The sequence below is a fragment of the Carcharhinus amblyrhynchos genome, chromosome 9, assembly GCF_965287045.1.
Source record: "Carcharhinus amblyrhynchos chromosome 9, sCarAmb.v2.hapA, whole genome shotgun sequence".
NCBI classification, from domain to species: domain Eukaryota; kingdom Metazoa; phylum Chordata; class Chondrichthyes; order Carcharhiniformes; family Carcharhinidae; genus Carcharhinus; species Carcharhinus amblyrhynchos.
The window spans coordinates 101,192,454-101,216,104 of record NC_137332.1 but is presented as its reverse complement, the minus strand read 5'-3'; the positions used below and the strand labels follow the sequence as shown (position 1 = coordinate 101,216,104).

Genomic DNA, 23,651 nt, shown 5'->3' with positions numbered 1-23,651 from the left:
CCTGTGGCAACGAGTTCCGTAGATTCATCACCCTCTGTCTGAAGAAATTCCTCCTCATCTTGGTTTTAAAGGAGCGTCCCTTCACTCTGAGGTTATGCCCTCGAGTTCTAGTTTCCACCACTAATGGAAACATCCTCTCCACGTCGACTCTGTCCGGGCCTCTCAGTATTCTATAAGTTTCAATCAGATCTCCCCTCATCCTTCTAAACTCCAACGAGTATAGACCCAGACTCCTCAACTGCTCATCATATAGACAAACCCTTCATTCCAGGCAGCCAGTCCCAAATACCCCAACGTGCTCTGGGTGAAGAAATTGTACGAAAAATAGTTCAGAAAGAAATGAATAAACAATGAGGAAAATGCAGCGATACCGTCGTTAATAAATAAACACAGGAAGATTGTGTCCTAAAATATTCAACAAGAATTCGATTTAACCCCTGGCTAATCAGGGCAGGGAAAGCTTCACTAAGCGGAGGTGGTAGAGAAGTGGCAGAAATATTAACTAACTGTGTCTCAGCATTTCCCAGGAAGAATAACATGTAGGAGGTGACATTAGATCAAAAACAGATGTAAATTAAGGGACGATATCATTGATAAATAAATCAAACTTAGAGAGGAAAAAAATTCCTAGTCCAGATGGATTACGTGTACGGATACTCAAAGTCATTAGGAAGAGGTAGCAGAGGCATTAGAACAGAGATAGCAACATTAATTACATAAGGGAATGTTGCCAGAGGCCATGTGCACAGTTAATGTGTTTCCAATATTTTTAAAAAGGAACATTAAACAAGAGGCAGCATGGTGGCACAGCGGTTAGCACTGCTGCCTCACACGTCCAGGGACCTGTGTTCAATTCTGGCCTCGGGTGACTGTCTGTCTGGAGTTTGCACATTCTTCCTGTGTCAGTGTGGAGTTTCCTCCGGGTGCTCCAGTTCCATCCCACAGTCCAAAGATATGCGGGTTAGGTTGATTGGCCGTGTTAAGTTGCCCCTTAGTGTCAAGGGGATTAGAAGGGTAAATATTTGGAATTACAGGGAAAGGACTTGAGTGGGATTGTTATTGATGTAGGCTCGATAGGCCAAATGGCCTCTTTCTGCACTATGATTCTATGAAGCCCAGGGTATGACAGACTGATTAGATTAACTTTCCTAATAAGAAACATAATGCAATCCTTATTCAAAAATTTTACAGTAAAAATAATTAGAAACTGAAAATATAACATAGAATATTCACACCAGATGGAATGTTAGTCTTTATTGCAAGAGGATTTGGGTGCAAGAGTAGTGAGGTCTTTCTTCAATTATGAAGGAACTTGATTAGACCAGTACCTGGAAGTCTGTGTGCGGTTTTGATCCCCTGACCTTTGAAGGGATATTATTGCCACAGAGGGAGTGCAATGAAGGCTCACCAGACTTGTTCCGGGAATAGCGGGACAGTCTTATAAAGAGAGATTGGGCAAACTGGGCCTATATTCTTGGAATGAGAGGTGAGCTCATTGAAACGTACAAAATACCGAAAGAGATGGACAGGGTAGACGCAGATCAGATTGTTCCCGTAGCCTTATACATCTCCGTAGCCCTATACATTTACCTTACTAATGCCCTTGACACTAATGGTCAATTTAGCATGGCCAATCCACCTAACCAGCACATTCTCGGACTGTGGGAGGAAACCAGAGCACCCAGAGAAAACCCACACAGTCATGGGGAGAACGTGCAAACTCTACACTGACAGTGACCCAAGCCAGGAATCGAACCCAGGTCCCAGGCACTAAGGCAGCAGTGCTAACCACTGTTCCACATGCTGCCTCCTGATTTTAAAGAGCCTGTTAATAGAAGCAGGATAGGTGAATAGAGAGGATTGATTTAGGAAGAAAATTCCACGCCAGAGGGCCTAGCCACTTGAAAACTTCATTCTCACTGATATTTCTGCTCCAGAGTTATGGTCATTCTGGAAACGGGTGAAAGGAGTTATGGACTCTTCCAACCACTAAGAGGAGCTATACTCAAATGTATCAATGTGGAGATTTGTGTTCATTTTCTGTCATGTTGAGCAGATATAGTCATCCCAGATCAGTGCCCCAAATGATGTTCACTCTGACACTACCAAAAGGACGTGGCAGCTTTGGAGGGAGTACAGAAAAGGTTTACCAGGATGTTGCCTGGTAGGGAGGGTATTAGCTATGAGGAGAGATTGAATAAACTGGGATTGTCCTCCCAGGAAAGACGGAGGCTGAGGGGGCGACCTGATAGAAGTTTATAAAATTATGAGGGACGTAGATAAGGTGAACAGTTGAAAGCACTTTCCCAGGGCAGAAATGACAATCGCAAGGGGGTACAAGTTCAAGGCCGGGGGGGGGGGGGAGGGGAGGTTCAGTAGAGATGCACGGGGCAGGTTTCCCAGACAGAGCCTGGAACGTGCTGCCAAATGAGATGATTGAGGCGACATTTAAGACTTATCTGGATAGGCACATGAGCAAGAAGCACATAGAGGGATACAGGCGATTGGTCTAGGTAGAACAATTTGATCGGTGCAGGCTTGGTGGCCGAAAGGGCCTGTTCCTGTGCTCTACTGTTCTTTGTTCATTGTTCTTTAAATCCATATGTGGAGTTATGGTTACTCTCGGTCAGTGTGAGTGTTAAGTTGAGGGTTCAATGGATGGTTTAGAGTCACATATCATAGCTTGAAATTGTAACCCCAATCCTTCACTGGGTCAAAAATCCTGAAACTCCCTCTGCAACAGCACTGTGGGTGTACCTACTCCACATGGACTGCCATGGATCAAGAAGGCAGCTCACCGTCATCTTCTGAAAGGCAAATAGGGGTGGACACGGTGGCAGACGCTACTACCTCACAGCCTCAGGGGCTGTGGTTCAATTCCTGCCAAGGATAACTGTCCGTGTGGTGTTTGCAGACTCTCCCTGCGTTTCTGTGGGTTTCTTCCAGTTTCCTCACAAGATCCAAATATGTGCAGGTTAGATAGATTGGCCATGCTAAATCACCCCTTAGTGTCCCCAGATATGTAGATTGGATGGATCAGCCCTGGTAAATTTGTGGGGTAACGGGGATAAGGCAGGACAGAGTGCCTGAGTGAGATACTCTGTCGGAAAGTCGGTGCAGACTTGATGGGACGAATGGCCTCTTTGCACTGTCGGGATTCTGTGACAATGAACATTGGCCCAGCCAAGAACACCCAATTCCCATGAATAAATAATACAAAATGACATGGACAAAATGGGAATGAGTTCATGTGAAATCTAGAAGTAACAGTGAACAGATTGAGACTGGAGGCACAGATTCTACTCCAGTACCAGGCACTAAAGCATGATAACAGGTTCCCAGTGATACTGGTCTCAGAATTTACACACAATATTCACTTAACTTCCTAGTAAATGTTCTCTCTAAGAGAGAGTTCGGAAGTTTATTCTACTTTGCTAAGATCTGTACCATATTTAAAAATTCCCTCCTTCATGCCTGCTGCATAGGTTCAGGAGGTTATACATTTACACCAGGAATACAAGAACAGACTTCAGATCTCAATCCTGTTCACTCCTGCACCTGTTCCACACTCACTCCCTGCTCACTCCTACACCTGTTCCTCTGTCAGTGAGGAATGAGGGAGGTTTGAGTGGAGTGTTTTGTTATCAGAAATGCACTCTGGGTTAGTAGATCTTGGATCGAGAGCATGGTTCATACTTACAGCCCCTGGTAACAATGTCCGGGAGGCCTGGAGAGGGAGCGAGAAACGCAAAGTTAGAGAGAAGTCTGAATAACAGTCTTTATCAATAAATACACTAATACAACTCCACTCAATCATGAGGTCGACCTCCCTATAACTCAGCAACATAGACTCTCAATGAATTATAAATTATATTGTATCATCTGACTGCTCACAGCAGCTCTGAGTGAGATGAGGTTGAGTTGCTCAATAAGGTGCATCTGAGGTTAATGGATCAATTGCTTTCCACAATGTGTGGATCATGTGTAAGAAGACAGGGTTAACATATAAGGGGGTCAGTGATCACACAGAACTTGTAACCATGCAGCTCACTACCTGCTCACTGATCTGGAAACATTTCACACACAATGACCACAGATATCCCTCCCAAAATTCACGTGCTGTTCAGTTTCAGAAATTGATTACAGCGAGGTTTGTTGTGCTTTCACCATCCTCCAGCTGTTCCCTGGATTTTCATCCAGGTATTAACACTCCACTCGTGCATCAGTCTTCACCTCACAGCTGCCTGTGTCTGCTTCTTTGAGTAACCAAATCAACTAAATCAACAAATTGAGGTATCAATTAAACTGCAGCTCAATAAAAGGAAATTGCATCAAAGGGAACAGAATATCAAAGTAAACTTTAAAGAAGTCAAAACAAAATGTGATTAAAGGGTTGATAAATAAACCTATCCCTTGCCTTGCCGAGATTAAGATCGTTTTCGCTGGAGTTCAGACGAATGAGGAGGAACCTCTGATAGACTTCTAAAATTCTAACAGGACTAGGCAGGGTAGATGCAGGGAGGATATTCCCCATGGTGGGGGAGTCCAGAGCCCAGGGTCACAGTCTGAGGATTCAGGGTATACCCTTTAGGACGGAGGTGAGGAGATATTTATTCACCAAAGTGTGATGAGCCTGTGGAATTCATTACCACGGGAAGCAGTTGATGCCAGAACATTGAATGTATTCAGGAGGCAGCTGGATATATCACTTGGGGTGAATAGGACCAGAAGTTATGGGGAAATAGTAGGATTAAGCTATTGAGTTGGATGATCAGCCATGATCATAATGAATGGTGGAACAGCTTGAAGGGCCAAATGGCCTCCTCCTGCTCCTATCATCAATGTTTCTATATCCACCAGACATGATTATGCTGGTGTGCACTTCATGCATCCTGCCTTCCTAGTGACACCCAGCAATGAACATAGCCATATGATGGGGCTGACAGATTAGATGGGCTATGTGGCCTTTTCCTGTGCTGTATACCTTGTTTGGGACAAGTTTAGAAACTCCAAAGTATGTTGTGAAGTTAGCCTAGACCCCACCTTTTCCTTTCGATTTTGACAGTAGTGTGAGTATAAGGTGGGTTGCCCCAAGTAAGATTCACTTGATCCACCCAGAAGCTGTTGTTAAAACAAATTTTATTCGAGAATACAATTAGAATATAGCAAAAAGAATTAATAAAACTTTTTTATCAATTAAATTGCTTAAACATCACAGAGTATCATTTTTAATAGCTAGTTATTTCTATTGTTCCAATTTAATCAGAATCTCCATGGACCTAAATTGCTTCATTGACTATCCACATTTATATCCACAGTTATATCCACATGGATGCTAGATTTCCAGCCTTTTACCACCTTTGGGACAGCGATCCAGGCACCCTTGCCTCCTGACCTCTAGAGAAAGATCCACAGCAGCAGCAGAATCTCAGAGAAACAGGTATACTCCCTGGGAGTCCCAGTCTCAAAACTCTCCACAGAGGAAAAGGCAGGAACTGCACTCGAACAACTTCAAACAGCATCTTAATTTGATTTCTCAACATAAGCCTAGCTCCACCCAGTCCATGATTTTCTGTCAATCAATATAATCAAGTCCTACTCTGTAAAACCCCAGGGGAACACTAAAACAAGCAAACAGATTTAGTCCAGATTAAAATAAGAATTCTAGCATTTAGGAGCAATCATGATGCTGCAGTAACAACAGAGAGGCTGCCAGTTACACAGCCAACGGCACCTGCATTAGAACTGTGGTGGCACAGTGGTTAGCACTGCTGCCTCACAGCACCACAGACTCAGATTCGATTCCCGGCTTGGGTGACTTTGTACATTCACCCCGTATCTACCTGGGTTTCCTCCTGGTGCTCCAGTTTCCTCCCACAGTCCAAAAATGTGCAGGCTATGTTGACTGGCTATGCTATATTGACCCTAGTTTCGGGGAGGGTTTAGCACGGTAGCACAATGGTTAGCACTGTTGCTTCATAGCTCCAGGGACCTGGATTCGAGTCCCGGCTTGGGTCTGTGTGGAGCTTGCACATTCTCCTCGTGTCTGTGTGGATTTCCTCCAGGTGCTCCAGTTTTCTCCCACAGTCCTCAGATATGTGGGTTAGGTTGATTGGCCATGTTAAATCGTCCCTTAGTGTCCTGAGATGTGTAAATTAGAGGGATTAGCAGGTAAAATATGTAGGAATATGGGGGTAGGGCCTGGGTGGGATTGTGGTCAGTACAGACTCGATGGGCCAGATGGCCTCTTTCTACACTGTAGGGTTTCTATGATTCTATGAAATATGTGGCGTTAGAGTGATAGGGTGGGATTGTTGTCAGTGTCGACTCAATGGGCTGAATGGCCTCCTTCTGTAGGGATTCTATGAGCACTGTTTATATATGACTCAAGTACATTTCTTAAAAGGCACAATATCAGCAAGAAGAGGGCAGAGGCTCCCCTCAATCACGCACTACCTGGACATGTTAATGGACAGTTTGGCCCATGAGTAGGTTACGTGCATTGTGTATATGTGAGATTTCCTGATGTTTATTCTAACTAAAACCTCAGTCTCTACAGAAAGCCATCAATTCCCCCTTGCCCATTGACTCTGTCCTTCCGCTCACCGAGGGGCTCAAAAACCAGGGAAGGTTTCTGATACAGAAAGTAAGGAGAAAGTATTTTCAAGTGGCAGGAGGCTAGGTAACCAGAGGGGACAGATTGAAGATAACTGGGATGAGAGCCAGAGAGGGAGATGGGGAAATATCTTTAACTTAGCAGGTTGTTGTGACTGGAAATTTGGGGAGTGGAGTCGGAGCAATTTCATCAGCAACTTTCAACAGGAAACTGGAGCAATGTTTGATAAAGGAGATATTTGCAAGGCTATGGGGTTCGGGCAGGGAGTGTGAGACAATTGTCTTTGTTCCTGTTTGAAAGAGCTAGCATGGGAAGGTCGGTCCGAAGGGCAGCCTCTCTCCATGCTATCTGTTTCTCTGTCTCATCTCCAGCATTGTGAGTCTCAGTTTTCAGTGAACACAGTCAGGGACATCCACTGAGATGGACAATGGAGAAGTTGGCTGGAGTGGAGAATGAAATTCGGGGAATGAATCTCTCCGCCCGTTTACTCACAGATATTGGCCGTCCCTTTGGGGATTGGGAGGTAGGAGCCAGCTCTCCACCGCCGCCCTTGGAAGCCTTTCCGGCATCTCCCGCAGTCCGGCCCCGTCGTGTTGTGCTCGCACACGCAGCTCAGCCTGTCCCGCTTCATGATGCAGTTGTTGGCGTGAAGATTGCACTTACACCTGGAAAAGAAAGGAGAACGGGAGACTGCTCAGAATCCAGGATTCTCCACTTCCCCCTCTCACCCTTCATCACCCTGCAGGGACACAGCCACGTTTCTCAGTGTAGGGGCAGCAGGACAGTTTCTGCTGGTGTTTCTGCCCATTGATTCTGAGCAGCAGCAAATTAGCGGGGATTTGTAACCAGCTCAACCCCAAAGTCCGCAAAGAAAGAACTTGGATTCTTATAGCGCCTGTTCCCTCCTCAGGACCTCCCACTGACTGTAAAGCTCTCTGAAAATGTGCTGGAAAAATTGCAGAATCTTCCCTTCTTAATAACAACACCACCAGTACAATTCCATTTCTCTAGCATCTTTCAATGTAGTTGAACAAAACCCATCCCAAGCTGTTTTGACAGGAGTTTTATTTTTAAATCTTCATGCATTACCCTTCCCTAATGTGCGGCACTGTGGCACAGTGGTTGGCACTGCTGCCTCACAGCACGAGGGAGTTTGCACATTCTCCATGTGTTTAGACGGATTGGAATTCAAAGTTAAAGTTTATTTATTAGTCACAAGTAAGGTTTACATTAACACTGCAATGAAGTTACTGTGAAATTCCCCTAGTTGTCACAGTCCGACACCTGTTTGGGTCAACGTATCTAACCGGCACATCTTTCAGAACGTGGGAGGAAACTGGAGCACCCAGAGGAAATCCATGCAGACATGGGGAGAACGTATAAAGTCCACACAGGCAGTGACCTAAGCCAGGAATCGAACCCGGATCCTTGGTGCTGCGAAGCAGCAGTGCCATTGTGCCACTCCTTTCCTCGATTTCCTCTGTGTGATCTGGTTTCCTCCCACACCCCAAAGACGTATAGGTTAGGTCAGTGGGCCGTGGTAAATTGTGTCAGGGAGATCAGCAGGATAAATCCGTGAGGTTACAGAGATATGGGATTCTTGTCAGTGCAGCTGTGATGGGCCGAACGGTCTCCATTCTGCACTGGAGGGATCTTATGATTCTAGGAATTCTGAGAATCAACCACATTACTGTCAATCTGGAGTCACATTTCAGTCAGAACTTGTCAGTGGGTCTCTGGATTTCTAGTCCAGTGAAAATACAATTGCTTCCCCCCTGAGTGTTATCAAATTAAATATGACCATTGGTGTCTGTGCCTTCCGCTGCCTGGGCCCTCAGCCCTGCAACTCAACAACTTAAACCCTTCCCAATCTATCCTCCTCTAACCTCCCTCTTCATCCAGTCTTTAATTCACCCATTCTAATAACTCCTCATGTGACTCGATGTTCTACTCTGTTTGATTCACTCTCCTGTGAAGCATTTTGGGACATTTCCCTATTTCAAAGGCGCCATATAAATGCAGGTTGTTGCTGTTCAGTGAAGACAATTTGGAAAAGCCCAAGCCCAAAGGGTCATCCTGACCTGAAACTTTGGCTCTGTTCCCTCTCCACAGATACTATCAGACCTGCTGAGATTTTCCAGCATTTTCTGTTTTTGTTGTGTTGGGAATGCTGAGATTGCAGGGAGAAGGGTGTCAGTCTCTGCAGCGAATTGTGAGAACGTGGCTCTCGGTGTTAATAGCTTTGAGCCGCTGTTTCACTCTCTGCTGAAGAAAAGCTTCAAAAATCAGCAGTTTGCTCATTTTGCAAAAATTCCCAGCTCTGCCAGCTTTTTATTTTATTAAATTCAGCAAAACCCACATTGTTCCTGGGAGACGGCTGAACAGCAGCGTAAACATTTTCCAGCTCCTGTTCTTTAATTAGCGTCTGAAAATTCTCCTGGATTAAGAACTCTGGTGAATCTCTCGGAAGCCTGAACAAAAGGGGAATGAAGCCCAGAATCCCGGAGATTGTGTGATGGGTGAATGGGAACGCACTGATACAGGCTGAATGGACTTTGGACAGGAAGGAAACCTTAAGTCAGAATCATTCATTAAATCATGGACAACTTTGATTTGATCTGATTTGATTTATTATAATCACATGTATTGTTTCTTGTGTGCTATACAGAAAAGACATACCATTCATAGAGAAGGAAAGGAGACAATGCACAATGTAATGTTACAATCATAGCTAGATAAAGAGAAAGATCAACTTAATGCAAGGTAGGTCCATTCAAAAGTGTGACAGCAACAGGGAAGAAGCTGTTCTTGAGTCAATTGGTACATGATCTCAGATTTTTGTGTCTTCTGGTGGAAGATATAATGTCCAGGGTGCATGGGGTCCTTAATTATGCTGGCTGCTTTGCCGAGGCAGTGGGAAGTGTAGACACAATGGTTGGAATTTTACCGGCATGCCAGCCCCGATTCCGAGGGCTGGCTCGGCTCGGAGAATGGCATTCTCCGTTAGCCTCGGGCGGGATCATGCGAAACATGGACAGACGTGCCGATAAAATTCCACCCAATGGATGGGAGGCTGGTTTGCATGATGAATTGGGCTACATTCACAGCCTTTTGTAGCTCCTTGGGCAGAGCAGGAGCCATACCAAGCTGTGATACAACCAGAAAAAATGCTTTTTATGGTGCATCTCTAAAAGTTGGTGAGAATTGTAGCTGACATACCAAATTTCCTTAGTCTTCTGAGATAATAGAAGTGTTGGCTGACTTTCTTGACTATAGCATCAATTTAGAGGGGTGAGGACAGATTGTTGGTGATCTGGACACCTAAAGGCTTACTCGTTAGAGTTTAGAAGAATGAGGGGAGATCTCATTGAGACGTATAAGATGATGAATGGGATGGATAGGATAGAGTTGGAGAGACTCTTCCTGCTCAAAAAAGACAGAAGGACTAGGGGGCACAGCCTCAAGATAAAGGGGGGGCAGTTTAGAACGGAGTTGAGGAGGAACTTCTTCACTCAAAGGGTGGTGAATCTCTGGAATTCTCTGCCTGTTGAAGTGGTGGAGGCTGCCTCGCTAAATATTTTTAAGACGCGGGTTGATGGGTTTTTGATAAGAGAGGGGATTAAGGGTTATGGGGAGAGGGCGGGAAAGTGGAACTGAGCCACGACAGATCAGCCATGATCTTATTGAATGGCGGGGCAGGCTCGAAGGGCTAGATGGCCTACTCCTGCTCCTATTTCTTATGTTCTTATGTTCTTAAGCTTTCAACCATTTCTACTTCATCCCCGTTGATGTAGACAGGGACATGTTCTCCTTTACGCTTTCTGAAGTCGATGACAATCTCCTTCGTTTTGTTGACATTGAGGGAGAGATTATTGTTGCTGCACCAGTTCACCAGATTCTCTATTTTATTCCTGTACTCTGTCTCGTCATTGTTTGGGATCCGACCCACTACGGTGGTGTCGTCAGCAAACTTGAAAATTGAATTGGAGTTTTGATAGAGTTGTTTGAAGTTGCACATGTAAGGTTAAAAATGTGGTGTTTGACAAAAGTGAAAAGAAATGCTAAAACAACAAGAAATCATATAGCTTTGTCTCTTATAACACAGGCCTCTGTGCATGGATTTTAAGTTGTAGGCTGCAGAAGCAGGTTTTTGCAACATTGGATCAAAGCCTAGGAGTCAGTGTTCCAGCCTAACCAAAACAGGCTTTTGAATTGGACCAATAAATTTAAAGCAAGCATGCAAAGATATAGAACCAATAGCTGTTGACAGCCTCAAGCCAAGCAGATCAGAGGAATACTGTGAGGTAATGCCAGGGATATAAAGTTGGACAAGAGGGGATAACTATCAAAAGGGAGTATGCTTGCTACCTCCTGAGTCAGGAGGAGGGAAGGTGAGGGTCTCATATAAATCCTGCAGTTTCATGTATGTCTTCATAAAATCACATTCTAAATAAGAGAATGAGAGACCAACTCAAAGTATTCCAGATGGGAGCATCATTGGAGAAAGTTCATACTTCCAAAAGATACATGCATGGATAATAGTTGAGAGTGACTGAATTCTGCAATGATTTAGTTCGTTACTCCTGAAGGAGTTTTGTAATATTTGAACAGCATTCCACTCTGGTTTTATTCCGTTTGTTAATTGTATTAATAATACTCTCACAACTTTAAAAATTAAGATCTGTTAATTATTCATGATAGAGAGTATCAGATCCTGCTTTAATTTACAAACAATAAAGAAAATTACAGCACAGAAACAGGCCCTTTGGCCCTCCATGCCTGCACCAACCATGCTGCCCGACAGAACTAAAACCCCCTACCCTTCTGGGGGCCGTTACCCTTGATTCTCATCCTATTCATGTATTTGTCAATACGCCCCTTAAATGTCACTATCGTACCTGCTTCCACTACCTCCCCCAGCAGCGAGTTTCAGGCACCCACCACCTTGTACATCTACTTTAAACCTTGCTTCTCACAACTTAAAACCTGTGCCCCCTAGTAATTGACATTTCCACCATGGGACAAAGCTTCTGACTATCCTTTCTGTCCATGTCCCTCATAATCTTATAGACTTCTATCAGGTCGCCCCTCAACCTCCATCATTCCAGTGAGAACAAACCCAATTCTCCACTGCTCCTCATAGCTAATGCCCTCCATACCAGGCAACATCCTGGTAAATCTTTTCTGTACCCTCTCCAAAGCCTCCACATCCTTTTGGTAGTGTGGCGACCAGAATTGTACACTATATTCTAACTGCGGCCTAACTAAGGTTCTATAAAGCTGCAACATGACTTGCTCATTTTTAAACTCAATGCGCCAGCTGACGAAGGTAAGCATGCCGTATGTCTTCTTAACTATCTTCTACACTTGTGTTGCCACTTTCAGTGACCTGTGTATCTGTACACCCAGATTCCTCTGCCTATCGATACTCTTAAGGGTTCTGCCATTTACTGTATATTTCCTATCTGTATTTGACCGTCCAAAATGCATTACCTCACATTTGCCTGGATTAAACTCCAACTACCATCTCTCTGCCCAAGTCTCCAACTGATCTATATCCTGCTGTATCCGCTAATGGTCCTCATCGCTATCCGCAAATCCACCAATTTTTGTCTGCAAACTTACTAATCAAACCAGTTGCATTTTCCTCTGAATTAGTTAAGTATATCACAAAACAGCAAAGGTCCTAGCACTGATCCCAGAGGATTGCCGCTTGTCACAGCCCTCCATTCAGAAATGCACCCTTCCACTGTTGACTTCTGCCATCTATGATCGAGTTAGTCCTGTGTCCATCTTGCCAGTTCACTTTTGATCCCATACAACTTCACCTTCTGCACCAATCTGCTATAAGGGACCTTGTCAAAGGCCTTACTGAAGTCCATGTAGACAACAACCACTGCCCTACCCTAATCAATCGTCTTTGTTACTTCCTCAAAAAACTCGATCAAGTTCATGAGACACGACCTCCCCTTCACAAAACCATGTTGCCTCTCACTAATATGACCTGTTATTTCCAAGTGAGAGCAAATCCTGTCTTGAAGAATCCACTTCAATAATTTCCCTACCCCTGACCAAAATCAATAACTTTGTGCGACCTCATACATACTTGTATAAGATTATGAGGTGAGGTATATCCCTGTAAGCAGTTCCAAAATCGAGCAGAAAAATCACGTTGTAACAGAGTAAATAAGAAGAAACTGTTCTCAGTGACAGGAGGGTGAGTACCAGGGAGAAGTGATTGGAAAAGAACGGAAGGGGGAGATGAGGAGATTTGCTTTTTACACAGAGTGTTGTAATCTGGAGGTCACTGTCTGAAAGGGCAGTAGAAGCAGGTTGAATAATAATTGGGAAATGTTAAGAGGGTGTTTAGAGGGACTGGGTATAATTGGATAGCTCTTTCACAGAGATAGTAAATGTATCAATGGGCTGAATGGCTTCTTTCTCTGGTTCTCTGATTTCTGATGAGACTGGAGATGGGTGGTGTTGAGATGAAGGGATAGGTTCTGTTCACTTACTCTTCAGCCAATCTAGTAGCAGCGAATGGGAAATCATTCCCTCAGTCTGAGCCAGCGAGCAGAGTGTAGAACTCACTAACAAGCCCATCACCAGAGGCAGGGGAGGCTGTCACAACGCTGGTGCGCACGCACTGTCACAACGCTGGTGCGCACGCACTGTCAGACACCCATTCAGTAAAGAATTCAGAGTCAGCACGGGGGCAGCAGATAATGTTGAGTGGGCCGAGGTGGTGCATGGATAAGAAAGGATCCCTATCTGTCACTGTAAATCCCACACATTACTGAGCGCTCACATCAGAGACTGAGCAGAAACAGTGAGGAGCTCTCACCCTCTGAAAGATAGAGCTACTCCAGATGTGAGACCTGAGTGAATAATTCCAGATACTCAACATAGCAGACTGACTCCAGATCTTATCTCAGATAGAATGACTCCAAAGATGAACCCTGATAGAGTGGCCCCAGATGTTAACCCTGAGAACCTGGTCCTAGTTATTGACTCTGATAGAGTGTCTCCCAGATGTTAACCCGGATAAGGGTGGCTCCAGAAGTTAGGCCTGACAGAGTTACTCCAGATGTTAACCCTGATCGTGAATAGAGTTGGTAACCTTGATAGAGCAAATCCAGATGTTAGCCAGAAAATAACTATTTGTTAGTACAGGCAGAGCGATTTTGGATGCTCCACCTAATCTTGCCCAGATGTTGATACTGGCCCAGTGCAGCTCCAAATATTTCTCCCCCTTGTGCTCTGCTGATGTTGAGGCTGGCATTTCACCATGCCCCTAGATGGCCCTGCTGATTGTAGCTCCCAGATGTTGACCCTGACCTGGTGTCACCCACATGTTCCCCCAATGGTGAACCCCCACATAATGTCCCACCCAGATGTTCCCTCTGCTGGTGCACCCCAGATGTTGAGCCTGGCCCTTTGCTCCCTGGAGGTGAATTGTGGTCTCAGTGACTCTACCCAGAAGGGTCAGGGAGCTCTCACCTGCCGCGGATGTCCAGGTTGGAGATGGCGTAGAAGTACTTGGACAGGTTGAGTGGGTCGACACTGGTGGGTCCAGTGGCTGGCCGGAGAAGCCTGATCCTCAGGTCGGTCAGGGTGAAGAAGTCCCTCAGCTTCTTGGTGGTGTCCAGCTGGCCGTACAGCGAGGCCATGTCACCGAGACGCGGACCTCCGAACTGGGACAAGCGTTCCTGGATCTCGAAGCGAACCATTTTGTCCACCTTCCACACATATCCCCTGGAGTACTCCTCTGTGCAGATGATGTCCAGCACTGAGGCCGGTCTCAGATCCCTGGCCCTCCTCGCCTCCATCCCAAAGGAGTTGAGGCAATCAGCTGCGTAGAACTGGTAAGGCTGCCACGTCCGGCCGTGGTCCAGAGACTTCTCCAGGACCATCTGCTCCGGCCGGCCCGACTCGAAGGTGATGACGATGTCCTCGGTCAGCTCGATACTCTTACCCCAGGACAGAGTGATGTTCACCAGGAGGGGCTTCGGAAAATTCTTCCAAGAAACACTTTGCCAAAAAGTGCTGGGAATCCGTCCCTCATCATCCAACATCAGCTCAGGTGGGTGTGCGAGCTCGGGCGTGCGAGCGTCACACTCATTGTTGCACATGTACGGATTCTCCTAGGAATAGAGACAGAGTAACATAGATTAGATACGAGAAACATTCCCTCTACACCAACCTCATCAAACACTCCCAGGGCAGGTACATCACGGGGTTAGATTCAGATTGAAGTTCCCTCTACACTGTCCCCATCAAACACTCCCAGAACAGGTACAGCGTAAGGTTAGATACAGAGTAAAGTTCACTCTACACTGTCCCCAATAAACACACCCAGGAATGTACAGCACGGGGTTAGATACAGAGTAAAGCTCCCTCTACACTGTCCCCATCAAACACTCCCAGGACAGGTACAGCAGTGGATTAGATACACTGTAAAGCTCCCTCTACGCTGTCCTCATCAAACGCTCCCAGGACAGGTACAGCACGGGGTTAGATGCAGAGTAAACCTCCCTCTGCACTGTCCCCATCAAACACTCCCAGGGCAGGTACAGCAGTGGATTAGATACACTGTAAAGCTCCCTCTACACTGTCCTCATCAAACACTCCCAGGACAGGTACAGCACGGGGTTAGATACAGAGTAAAGCTCCCTCTGCACTGTCCCCATCAAACACTTCCAGGACAGGTACAGCACGGGGTTAGATACAGGGTAAAGCTCCCTCTACACTGTCCTCATCAAACACTCCCAGAACAGGTACAGCACAGATTTCGATACAGCAGAAACCTCCCTCTATAATATTCCCATCAAACACTCCCAGAACCGATACAGCATAGGTTTAGATATAGAGTAAGCTCCCTCTACATTCTCCCCATCAAACACTCCCAGGACAGGTACAGCATAAGGTTAGACACAGACTAAAGCTCCCTCTGCACTGTTCTCATCAAACACTCCCAGGGCAGGTGCAGTAAGGGGTTAGATACAGAGTAAAGCTCTCTCTGCACTGTCCCCATCAAATTTCCCAGGACAGTTACAGCATGGGGTTCAATACAGAATAAAGTTCCCACTACACTGTTTCCGTCATGCATTCACAGGGCAGGTGGAGCACAGGTTTGAAAAACACTAAAGCTTCTTCCACACCATATTGGAAACATGGAATATTTACACTCTCTCATTATCTCAGGGAGATGTCTTCATAAATCTGTCGGTGCTACATCATGCTGCACTCTGTACTGGACAGCTCGACAGCTAGGTAATTATTATCACTGTTGTGTCGAAGAATGATGTTCACTGTCTAACTAAAAATAGCTTCCCACCACTAAAATATTTACAGACACGGGTTATAGAACATCAGAGGATCTGAAAACAAGTGTTGTTCCCAGTGACCTTTGCAGGGCAATGGAAATGGCGGGGGACTAATTGGAGCATATTTTTCAAAGACTTGATGGACTAAATGACCTGATACTGCCATGCCTTTTTATCATGCTATAATTCTAAATCAGGGTGGTGTGTAGCTCTGGGACACCTGGAGACAATGGTGTTCCCATGTAGTCCTTGTATTCCTGGGTGGTGGAGGGAGTGGATTTAGGGGCTGCTGTTGATGGTGACTTGGTGAGTTGCTACGTTGTCGATGGTCCACACTGCAGCCATGGTGCTCTGATGGTGGAGGGAGCGGGTATGAAAGATACTGTTGATGGAGACTCGGTGAGTTGTTACAGTCAATCTTGAAGACGGTCCACACTGCAGTCAGGGTGCATTGCTCGTGGTGGGAGCGGGTATGGGAGATGCTGTTAATGGCGCCTTGGTTAATTGCTGCAGTGAATCCTGTAGGGGGCACACACTGCAATCAGGGTGCACTGTTGGTTCAGGGAGTGGGTTTGGGGGGGGGTGCTGTCGAAGGGTCTTTGGCAAGTTGCTGCGGTGAAGCCTGTAGATGGTCCGCACTGCAGTCAGGGTGCACTATCAAGGACAGAATGGGTTTTGGAGAGGCTGTTGAAGGATTTTTGGTGAGTAACTGCAATGATTCCTGATGATTTGACAGACATCTGTGCTACCTGAAATTAGCAACATTGAATCAGCCTCAGTGATCATGCAGCTCACCCCGTTAGAGCAGTAACTGTATGAAGTGTCAGTTTACAGCAAGCTATCAAACTAATGTGTGTGCTAAAGATGGAGAGTGTGGTAATAAACAGAGAACCAAGATTAATTAATCTACAATTGTCACAGCATCGACTAAAGTCATTAACTGAAGATCCATGTTGGAATCAAATATTTTTAATTCTCAATGTTAATCGGATCCAGTGAATATTAGTAACAGGATCCTAAAACTGTGTAAATGATGAATGAATAATTGAACAGTACAGATGTTAAGTGATACTGGATCATTGTCTCCTCAGGATGTCATTAACTGCTGTGTCCCAGTGCTATAACTGGTATTACAATGAAATGATGCAGTGGGGTCTCTAGATAGCTAATTGCTAGTAGAAGTTCGGTGGAAACCAGGGGGATTAACTCTCCCCAAAGAGAGTTGGAGAGAGTGTCTCACTCCACCGTTCCCGTGATCTCTCCCTGTCTTCTCAATCCCTAACCAGCACAAGATTTCTGGTTTGCTATTCCCCTGCTCCATTCCCTTGACATCCTTAGACTTGGCCGTTCCAATTATTTCCTCCCTGGTCTCCCACCTCAACTTGATTAAGTTCTTTGAGGACATTACCAGCAAAATGGATAAGCGGAACGTGCGGATGTGGTATATCGAGACTTCAGAGTTTGACAAGGTGCCCCATAAAAGACTGATCCAGGAGGTGAGATCGCAGGGTAGAGAACTGGATTATATTAAGAATTGGCTGACTGACAGAAAGCAGGTCAGACTGTATGGGTCCTTCTCTGGCTGGCGAAATGTAACTAGCAGGGTGCTGCAGGGGTCAACTGTTGACAATCTACATAACTGATCTGCAAGCAGGCACAGAGTGTAACAAAGCAAAATTTGTGGATGATGGTAAAATGTGTGAGAAATGGTAAAATTATTTAAATGGAAAACAGAATCAAAATGCATCTGGGCAGAGGGATCTGGGTGTCTTTGTTCATGAATTACAGGAAGTTGATATGCAGGAGCAGCACATAATAAAAGGAAATGGGATGTTGGCATTTATTGCAAAAGGACTGGAGTATAGAAGTAGTGAAGTGTAGCAATTGTATAGGGTGTTGCTGAGACCATTTCTGGAGTATTTTGTCCAGATATAGTCTTCTGATTTGAAGAAGGATGTGATGGCGTTGGAGGCAGTTCAGAGGAGATTCACCAGATTGATTCCGAGGATGAAAGGGTTGACGTCTGAGGAGAGATTAAGCAGTTTGGGTTTATACTCACTGGAGTTTAGAATAAGGAGAGGGGACCTGATCGAGTTTTACAAAATTGGTTAGGTAAATATAGAACAAATGTTTCCTGTAATAGGGTAATCGAGAAGAAGAGGTCATAGGTATAGGTTGAGAGGTGGTGGATTTAAAACTGAGATGAGAAGGATGTACTTTTCCCAGAGGGTGGTGAATTTGTGGAACTTACTGCCCCACAGCATGGTGGTGCCTGAATCATTAAACGGCTTCAGGAAGGAGGTAGATATTTTTGATTTCAAAAATAGGAAAAAAGATGTAGGGAACAGATGGAGAGGTGGATTTGAGACCAGGGAGAGATCAGCCATGATCTGATTGAATGGTGGAGCAGGCTCAACGGACTGAGTTGCCAACTTCTGCTCCTAATTGCTATGTTCCTATTTCTCAATCACTGTAAACTTCAACTCATCTAAAACACCGTTGCCCGTTCTCTAACCAAGTCTTATTAACCGATTGCCCCCTCTGCTGCCTCAAGGCCTGGGTTCAGTTTCAGCCTGGGGCCACTGTCAGTGTGGAATTTGTTCATTCTGCCTGGGGTTTCCTTCGGGTGCTCCAGTTTCCTCCCACAGTCCGAAAGATGTGCAGGTTAATGGATTGGCCATGGTAAATTTTCCCTTTGTGTCTCAGGATGTGTAGGTTAGGGGGTTAGTGGGGTAAATATGTGGGGCTATGGGGATAGGGCAGGGGAGAACGCCTGGGTAAGATCCTCTGTTAGAGAGTCAGCGCAGACTCAATGGGCCAAATGGCCTCCTTTCACACTGTAGGGATTCTATAATTCTACAAATTCTGTCTGTAAACTTTTCTGATTTCTCTCCTCCATCTCTCTCCTTCATTGAAACCTGTGCCTTTGACAGACTTTAATCAAATTCCGAATATCTCCTGGCATGATTTTTGTTTTGCTTGATTTACTCTCCGATGAAGCACTTTGTGTTGTTTCTCTCTGCTAAAGGTGATATATAAACACAGGTTGTTGTTGTTGAAACAGTCATTGCACATCGCCACCCAGCCCAGGCAGAGAGAGAGAGAGTGATAGAGAGACAGCAGCTTCCTGCTGTGTGTGTGACAACATCAACAAGGAAAGGGAAGAGATTCCTGTATAACCATTATACATTTCTATATATTCCAGAAACTCTTCCCGACACACTGGAGTGCAAACACAGCACCTTATGAATCAGTGTTACCTCGACAAATCCACTCACCGTTTGACATTCATTTTAGAGCTTTTAACGTGCTGTTATCTTGCATTTACAATGTAACGTGTGACTAAGATCCTGTCGGTCTCACCAATTATAAACCACTCACTACCAGCAGGTTCAGTTCCCTAGTTAATGATGTTCGCTAATGGGTTATTAAGGACAAATGTTAATGGCTCCATAAAAGGCCAAGCCCACAGATTCCTGTTGCTGCCCAGCAGCCAGTAATTAGGCCCTTTGTTTGTGTGAGTTTACGTAGCACCTTTAACATAAAAATGTGTCCCAAAGTGCGTCGCAGGAAAGTAAATTGCGCAGCGATTGGCATCGAGCCACATGGAGATGCTAAAAGTGGTGATCAGCAGATTGGTTAAAGAGCAAAGTTAAAGAAGGGGGTGGTGTGGAGGGAAGAGGAGGGAAAGGGACCAAGATTTAATCACTATGTCCCACCCTGAGATGATGACGCACTGTAGCGTTTTGCTTTCTCAGCCAGTGTGAAGTTCAGTTGTTTTACTCACAAGCTTAACTGTTGTTAAAGGAACAACTTGGTCACAAGACACTTGGCCGTCCTGAAATCTACATAGAATTAGAACAGGACAGCGTGGTGGCACAGTGGAGGGTGGCACGGTGGCACAGTGGTTAGCACTGCTGCCTCACAATGCCAGGGACCCGGGTTCAATTCCTGGCTGGATCTATTCCGGATGATGTTATATCGACTATCTGTAATTCTTGAGAGCCTGCCAGCTGGGAATATCTTCTCCCTGTCAAAGCCCTTCACAATATCACAGCCTCTGTTAAAGCTCCCTCACAGTGCCAGGGACCTGGGTTCGATTCCCAGCTTGGATCACTGTGTGCGTGGACTCGACACATTCTCCCCGTGTCTGCGTGGGTTTCCTCCGGGTTCTTCAGTTCCCTCCCACAGTCCAAAAGATGTGCTGGTTAGGTGCTAAATTCTCCCTCAGTGTACCTGAACAGTTGGTGGGGTGTGGCAACTAGAGGGTTTTCACAGTAACTTCATTGCAATGTTAATGTAAGCCAACTTGTGACTCTAATAAATAAACTTTAGAATGACATTGAGCTTACAGAATGAAACAGGCCATTCAGCCCAACTGGTCCATGCTAGTGTTGATGCTCCAGATGAGCCTCCTCTCATGCTCTCCATCACAGTACATCAGTGAATCTGTCAGAATCATACAACATGGAAAGAGGTCTTTTGGCCCATTGTGCCTGTGCCATTCATCAAACACCTATTGATTCTAATCCCTTTTTCCAGTGCTTGCTCCGTAGCCTTGTACACTATGGCATTTCAAGTGCTCCTCTAAATGCTACTTAAATGTTGTCGGAGTTCCTTCCAGGCAGTGAGTTCCAGATTCCCTCTGGTTGGAAACGTTTTCCTCAAATCACCTATGAATCTATTGCCCCTTACCTTAAATCTAATACCTGTTTGTTATTGACTCTTCTACCAAGGAGAAAGATCGGGTAGCTGGGAAGAAACCTTCGTGCTTCATAAGTTTGTGTACCTCAATCATGTTTCCCTTCAGTCCCATCTGATCTAAGGAAAACAATCCCTACCTATCTAGCCTCTCTTCAGAGCTGAATCGCTCCAACCCAGGCAACATCCTAGTGAATCTCCTCCAACATTTTCCAGTGCAATCACATCCTCCCTATGGTGTGGCAACCAGGTAGTACACAGTGCTCTAGCTGTGGCTTAATGAATTTTGCAAGGAGGTAACTAGTTGTGTAGATGAGAACAGTGCAGTTGATGCAGACTTCATAGACTTCATGGAATCCCAACAATGCAGAAGGAGGCCATTCAGCCCATTGATCTGCACCAGTAACAATCCCACCCAGGCCCCATCCCCACAATCTCACATATTTGTCCCGCTAATCCCCCTAATCTACGCATCCCAGGTTACTAAGGGGCAATTTAGCATGGCCCTATCCCTTAACCCAACATACTTACCCTGCTAATCTCCCTGATATGAAGGGGCAATTTAGCATAACTAATCAACCTAACCTGCACATCTTTGGATTGTGGAAGGAAACCTGAGCACTCTGAGAAAACCCATACAGACACGGGGAGAATGTGCAAAGATCACACACAACACACATAAAAATTCCCAGTTTTATACAGCTCCATCATAGCCTCCCCGCTCTCATATTCCATGCCTTGGTTTATAAAGGCAAGTATCTCATTTCAAGAGAGAAAATGCTGGAAAATCTCTGCAGGTCTGGCAGCATCTCTAAGTGAAAAAAAGAGCTGATGTTTTGAGTCCAGATGATCCTTTGTCAAATCACTTTATCAACCTGGCCTGCTGCCTTCAGGGATCTATATACATGTATCCCAGGGTCCCATGGTCCTCTGCACTTCCTATCATTCATTATGTATTTCTTTTCCTGATTAGTTCTCCCTCACACCTCACAGGATTAAATTCCATTTGCCACTATTCCACCGAACCAGCCTGTCTATATCTTCCTGTAATCTAATGCTTTGTTCCTCACTGTTCACCACACCAATGTTTGTGTAATCTGCAAATTTACTTATCACACCTCCTACATTCACATCCAGATTATTAACGTACACTACAAAGAAAAAGGGATCCAGCACCAATCCCTGTGATACCCCACTGGGCAAAGTCTACCAGTCACAAACACAACCCTCTGCCTCCTGCCACTAAGAGAATTAGGATACAATTTTCCAAATTGCTCTGCATCCCATGGGCTCTTACCTTCTTGATTATTCTCCCATGTTGGATCTTGTCAAAAGCCTGACTGAAGTCCATGTAGCCTTACTGTCATCCATGCGTATGGGCGGCACAGTGGTACAGTGATTTGCTGCCTCACAGCTCCAGGGACCTGGGTTCGATTCCCAGCTTGAATCACTGTCTGTCTGGAGGTTACACGTTCTCCCCATGTCAGCGTGTTTTCTCCGGGTGCTCCGGTTTCCTCCCTCAATCCAAAGATATGTGGATTAGGTTGATTGGTTATGTTAAATTGCCCCTTAGTGTCCAAGATGTGTAGGTTAGAGGGATTACCAAGATAAATATGTGGGGTTATGGGGATAGGGCCTGGATGAGATTGTTGTTGGGGCAGATTCAATGGGCCAAATAGCCTTCTTCTGCACTATTGGGATCCTATGCATCAACTGCATAGCTCTCATCTACACATCTAGTTACCTCCTTCCAAAACTCAAATCAAATTTGTTCGACATGATCTTCCCCTGACAAAGCCATGCCGATTATCCTTGATTAACTCTTGCCTCTCCAAGTGGAAACTGATTCTGTCCCTCAGATTTTTTCAAATAGATTTCCCACCACTGATGTTAGGCTCACTGCCTGTAACTACCTGGTGTTTCCCCTACTTCTCTTATTTAATAATGGTACCACATTAGATGTCCTCCAGTTCTCTGGCACCTCATCGCTCGACAATCACCAGGCAAGAGTGTTCTCTTCCTGTTGGCGAACACTACAGCAGTTAGGGGCATTTGGCCTCTGATCTTCGGGTAAGCATTCTCCAAGGCAGCCTTCACGACACACGACAGCGCAGAGTTGCTGAGCAGAGACTGAGAGCCAAGTTCCGCACACAGGAGGACGGTCTCAAACCAGGATCTTGGTTCATGTCACACTATCTGTAACCCCCACGACTTGCCTGGGTTGCAAAATCTCACGAACTGTCCTGGCTGGAAACAATACACAGCTCTTTAAACTGTGCTTCACGCTCTCTCCACTCACATTGTCTGTACCTTTAAGACGTGATTACCTGTAAAGCCTTGCATTCCAAGCATTATTCTGTAAATTGTGTTTGTGTCTTTAGATGCCCTGTTTGTGAACAGAACTCCCACTCACCTGACGAAGGAGCAGCAAGCCCTCTGAAAACTAGTGGCTTTTGCTACCAAATAAACCTGTTGGACTTTAACCTGGTGGTGTGAGATTTCTTACTGTGTTTGCCCCAGTCCAATGCCGGCATCTCCACATCATTTCTCGTATGTCCAGAGAGGATTTGAAAAGTAACTTCAGAGCCCCTGCAATCCTTTCTCTTGCCTCACACAACAGCTTAGGATACATCTCACCTGAGCCTGGGGGTTATCCAATTTAATCCCAATAACATCTTCTTCTTCTTGATGCTAATAGAATAGGTTCATAGAATCATGCAGTGCAGAAGAAGGCCATTTGGCCCATCAAGTCAACCACAATACCACACAGGGCCTATTCCTGTAACCCACATATTTACCTGTTTAATTATATCACAGTCTCCCTCCCTATTTTCACAGAATCCCTACAGTGCGGAAGCAGGCCATTTGGCCCATTGAGTCTGCACTGACCACAATACACACCCTATTGAGGGGGTAGTAGTAGTATCTGTCCTACTACCCCCTCCCCTCCCCCTCTCCACACCCCTGACACTAGGGGCAATTCAGCATGGCCAATCAAACTAACCCGC

At 45.4% G+C, this 23,651-nt stretch overlaps 1 protein-coding gene across 1 annotated transcript in view; it reads right to left on the bottom strand.

The window, feature by feature from the left end:
• LOC145348490 (netrin-G1-like) overlaps window positions 1–23,651 on the bottom strand; it is a 39,237-nt gene that overhangs the window by 739 nt on the left and 14,847 nt on the right. Inside the window, exons 2-4 of the mRNA XM_080196678.1 lie at window positions 14,117–14,760; window positions 7,109–7,281; window positions 3,701–3,727 (exon numbers count right to left, since the gene is read on the bottom strand). Of these exons, the coding sequence (XP_080052804.1) occupies window positions 3,701–3,727; window positions 7,109–7,281; window positions 14,117–14,760 (844 nt within the window). The remainder of the gene's footprint in view (window positions 1–3,700; window positions 3,728–7,108; window positions 7,282–14,116; window positions 14,761–23,651) is intronic.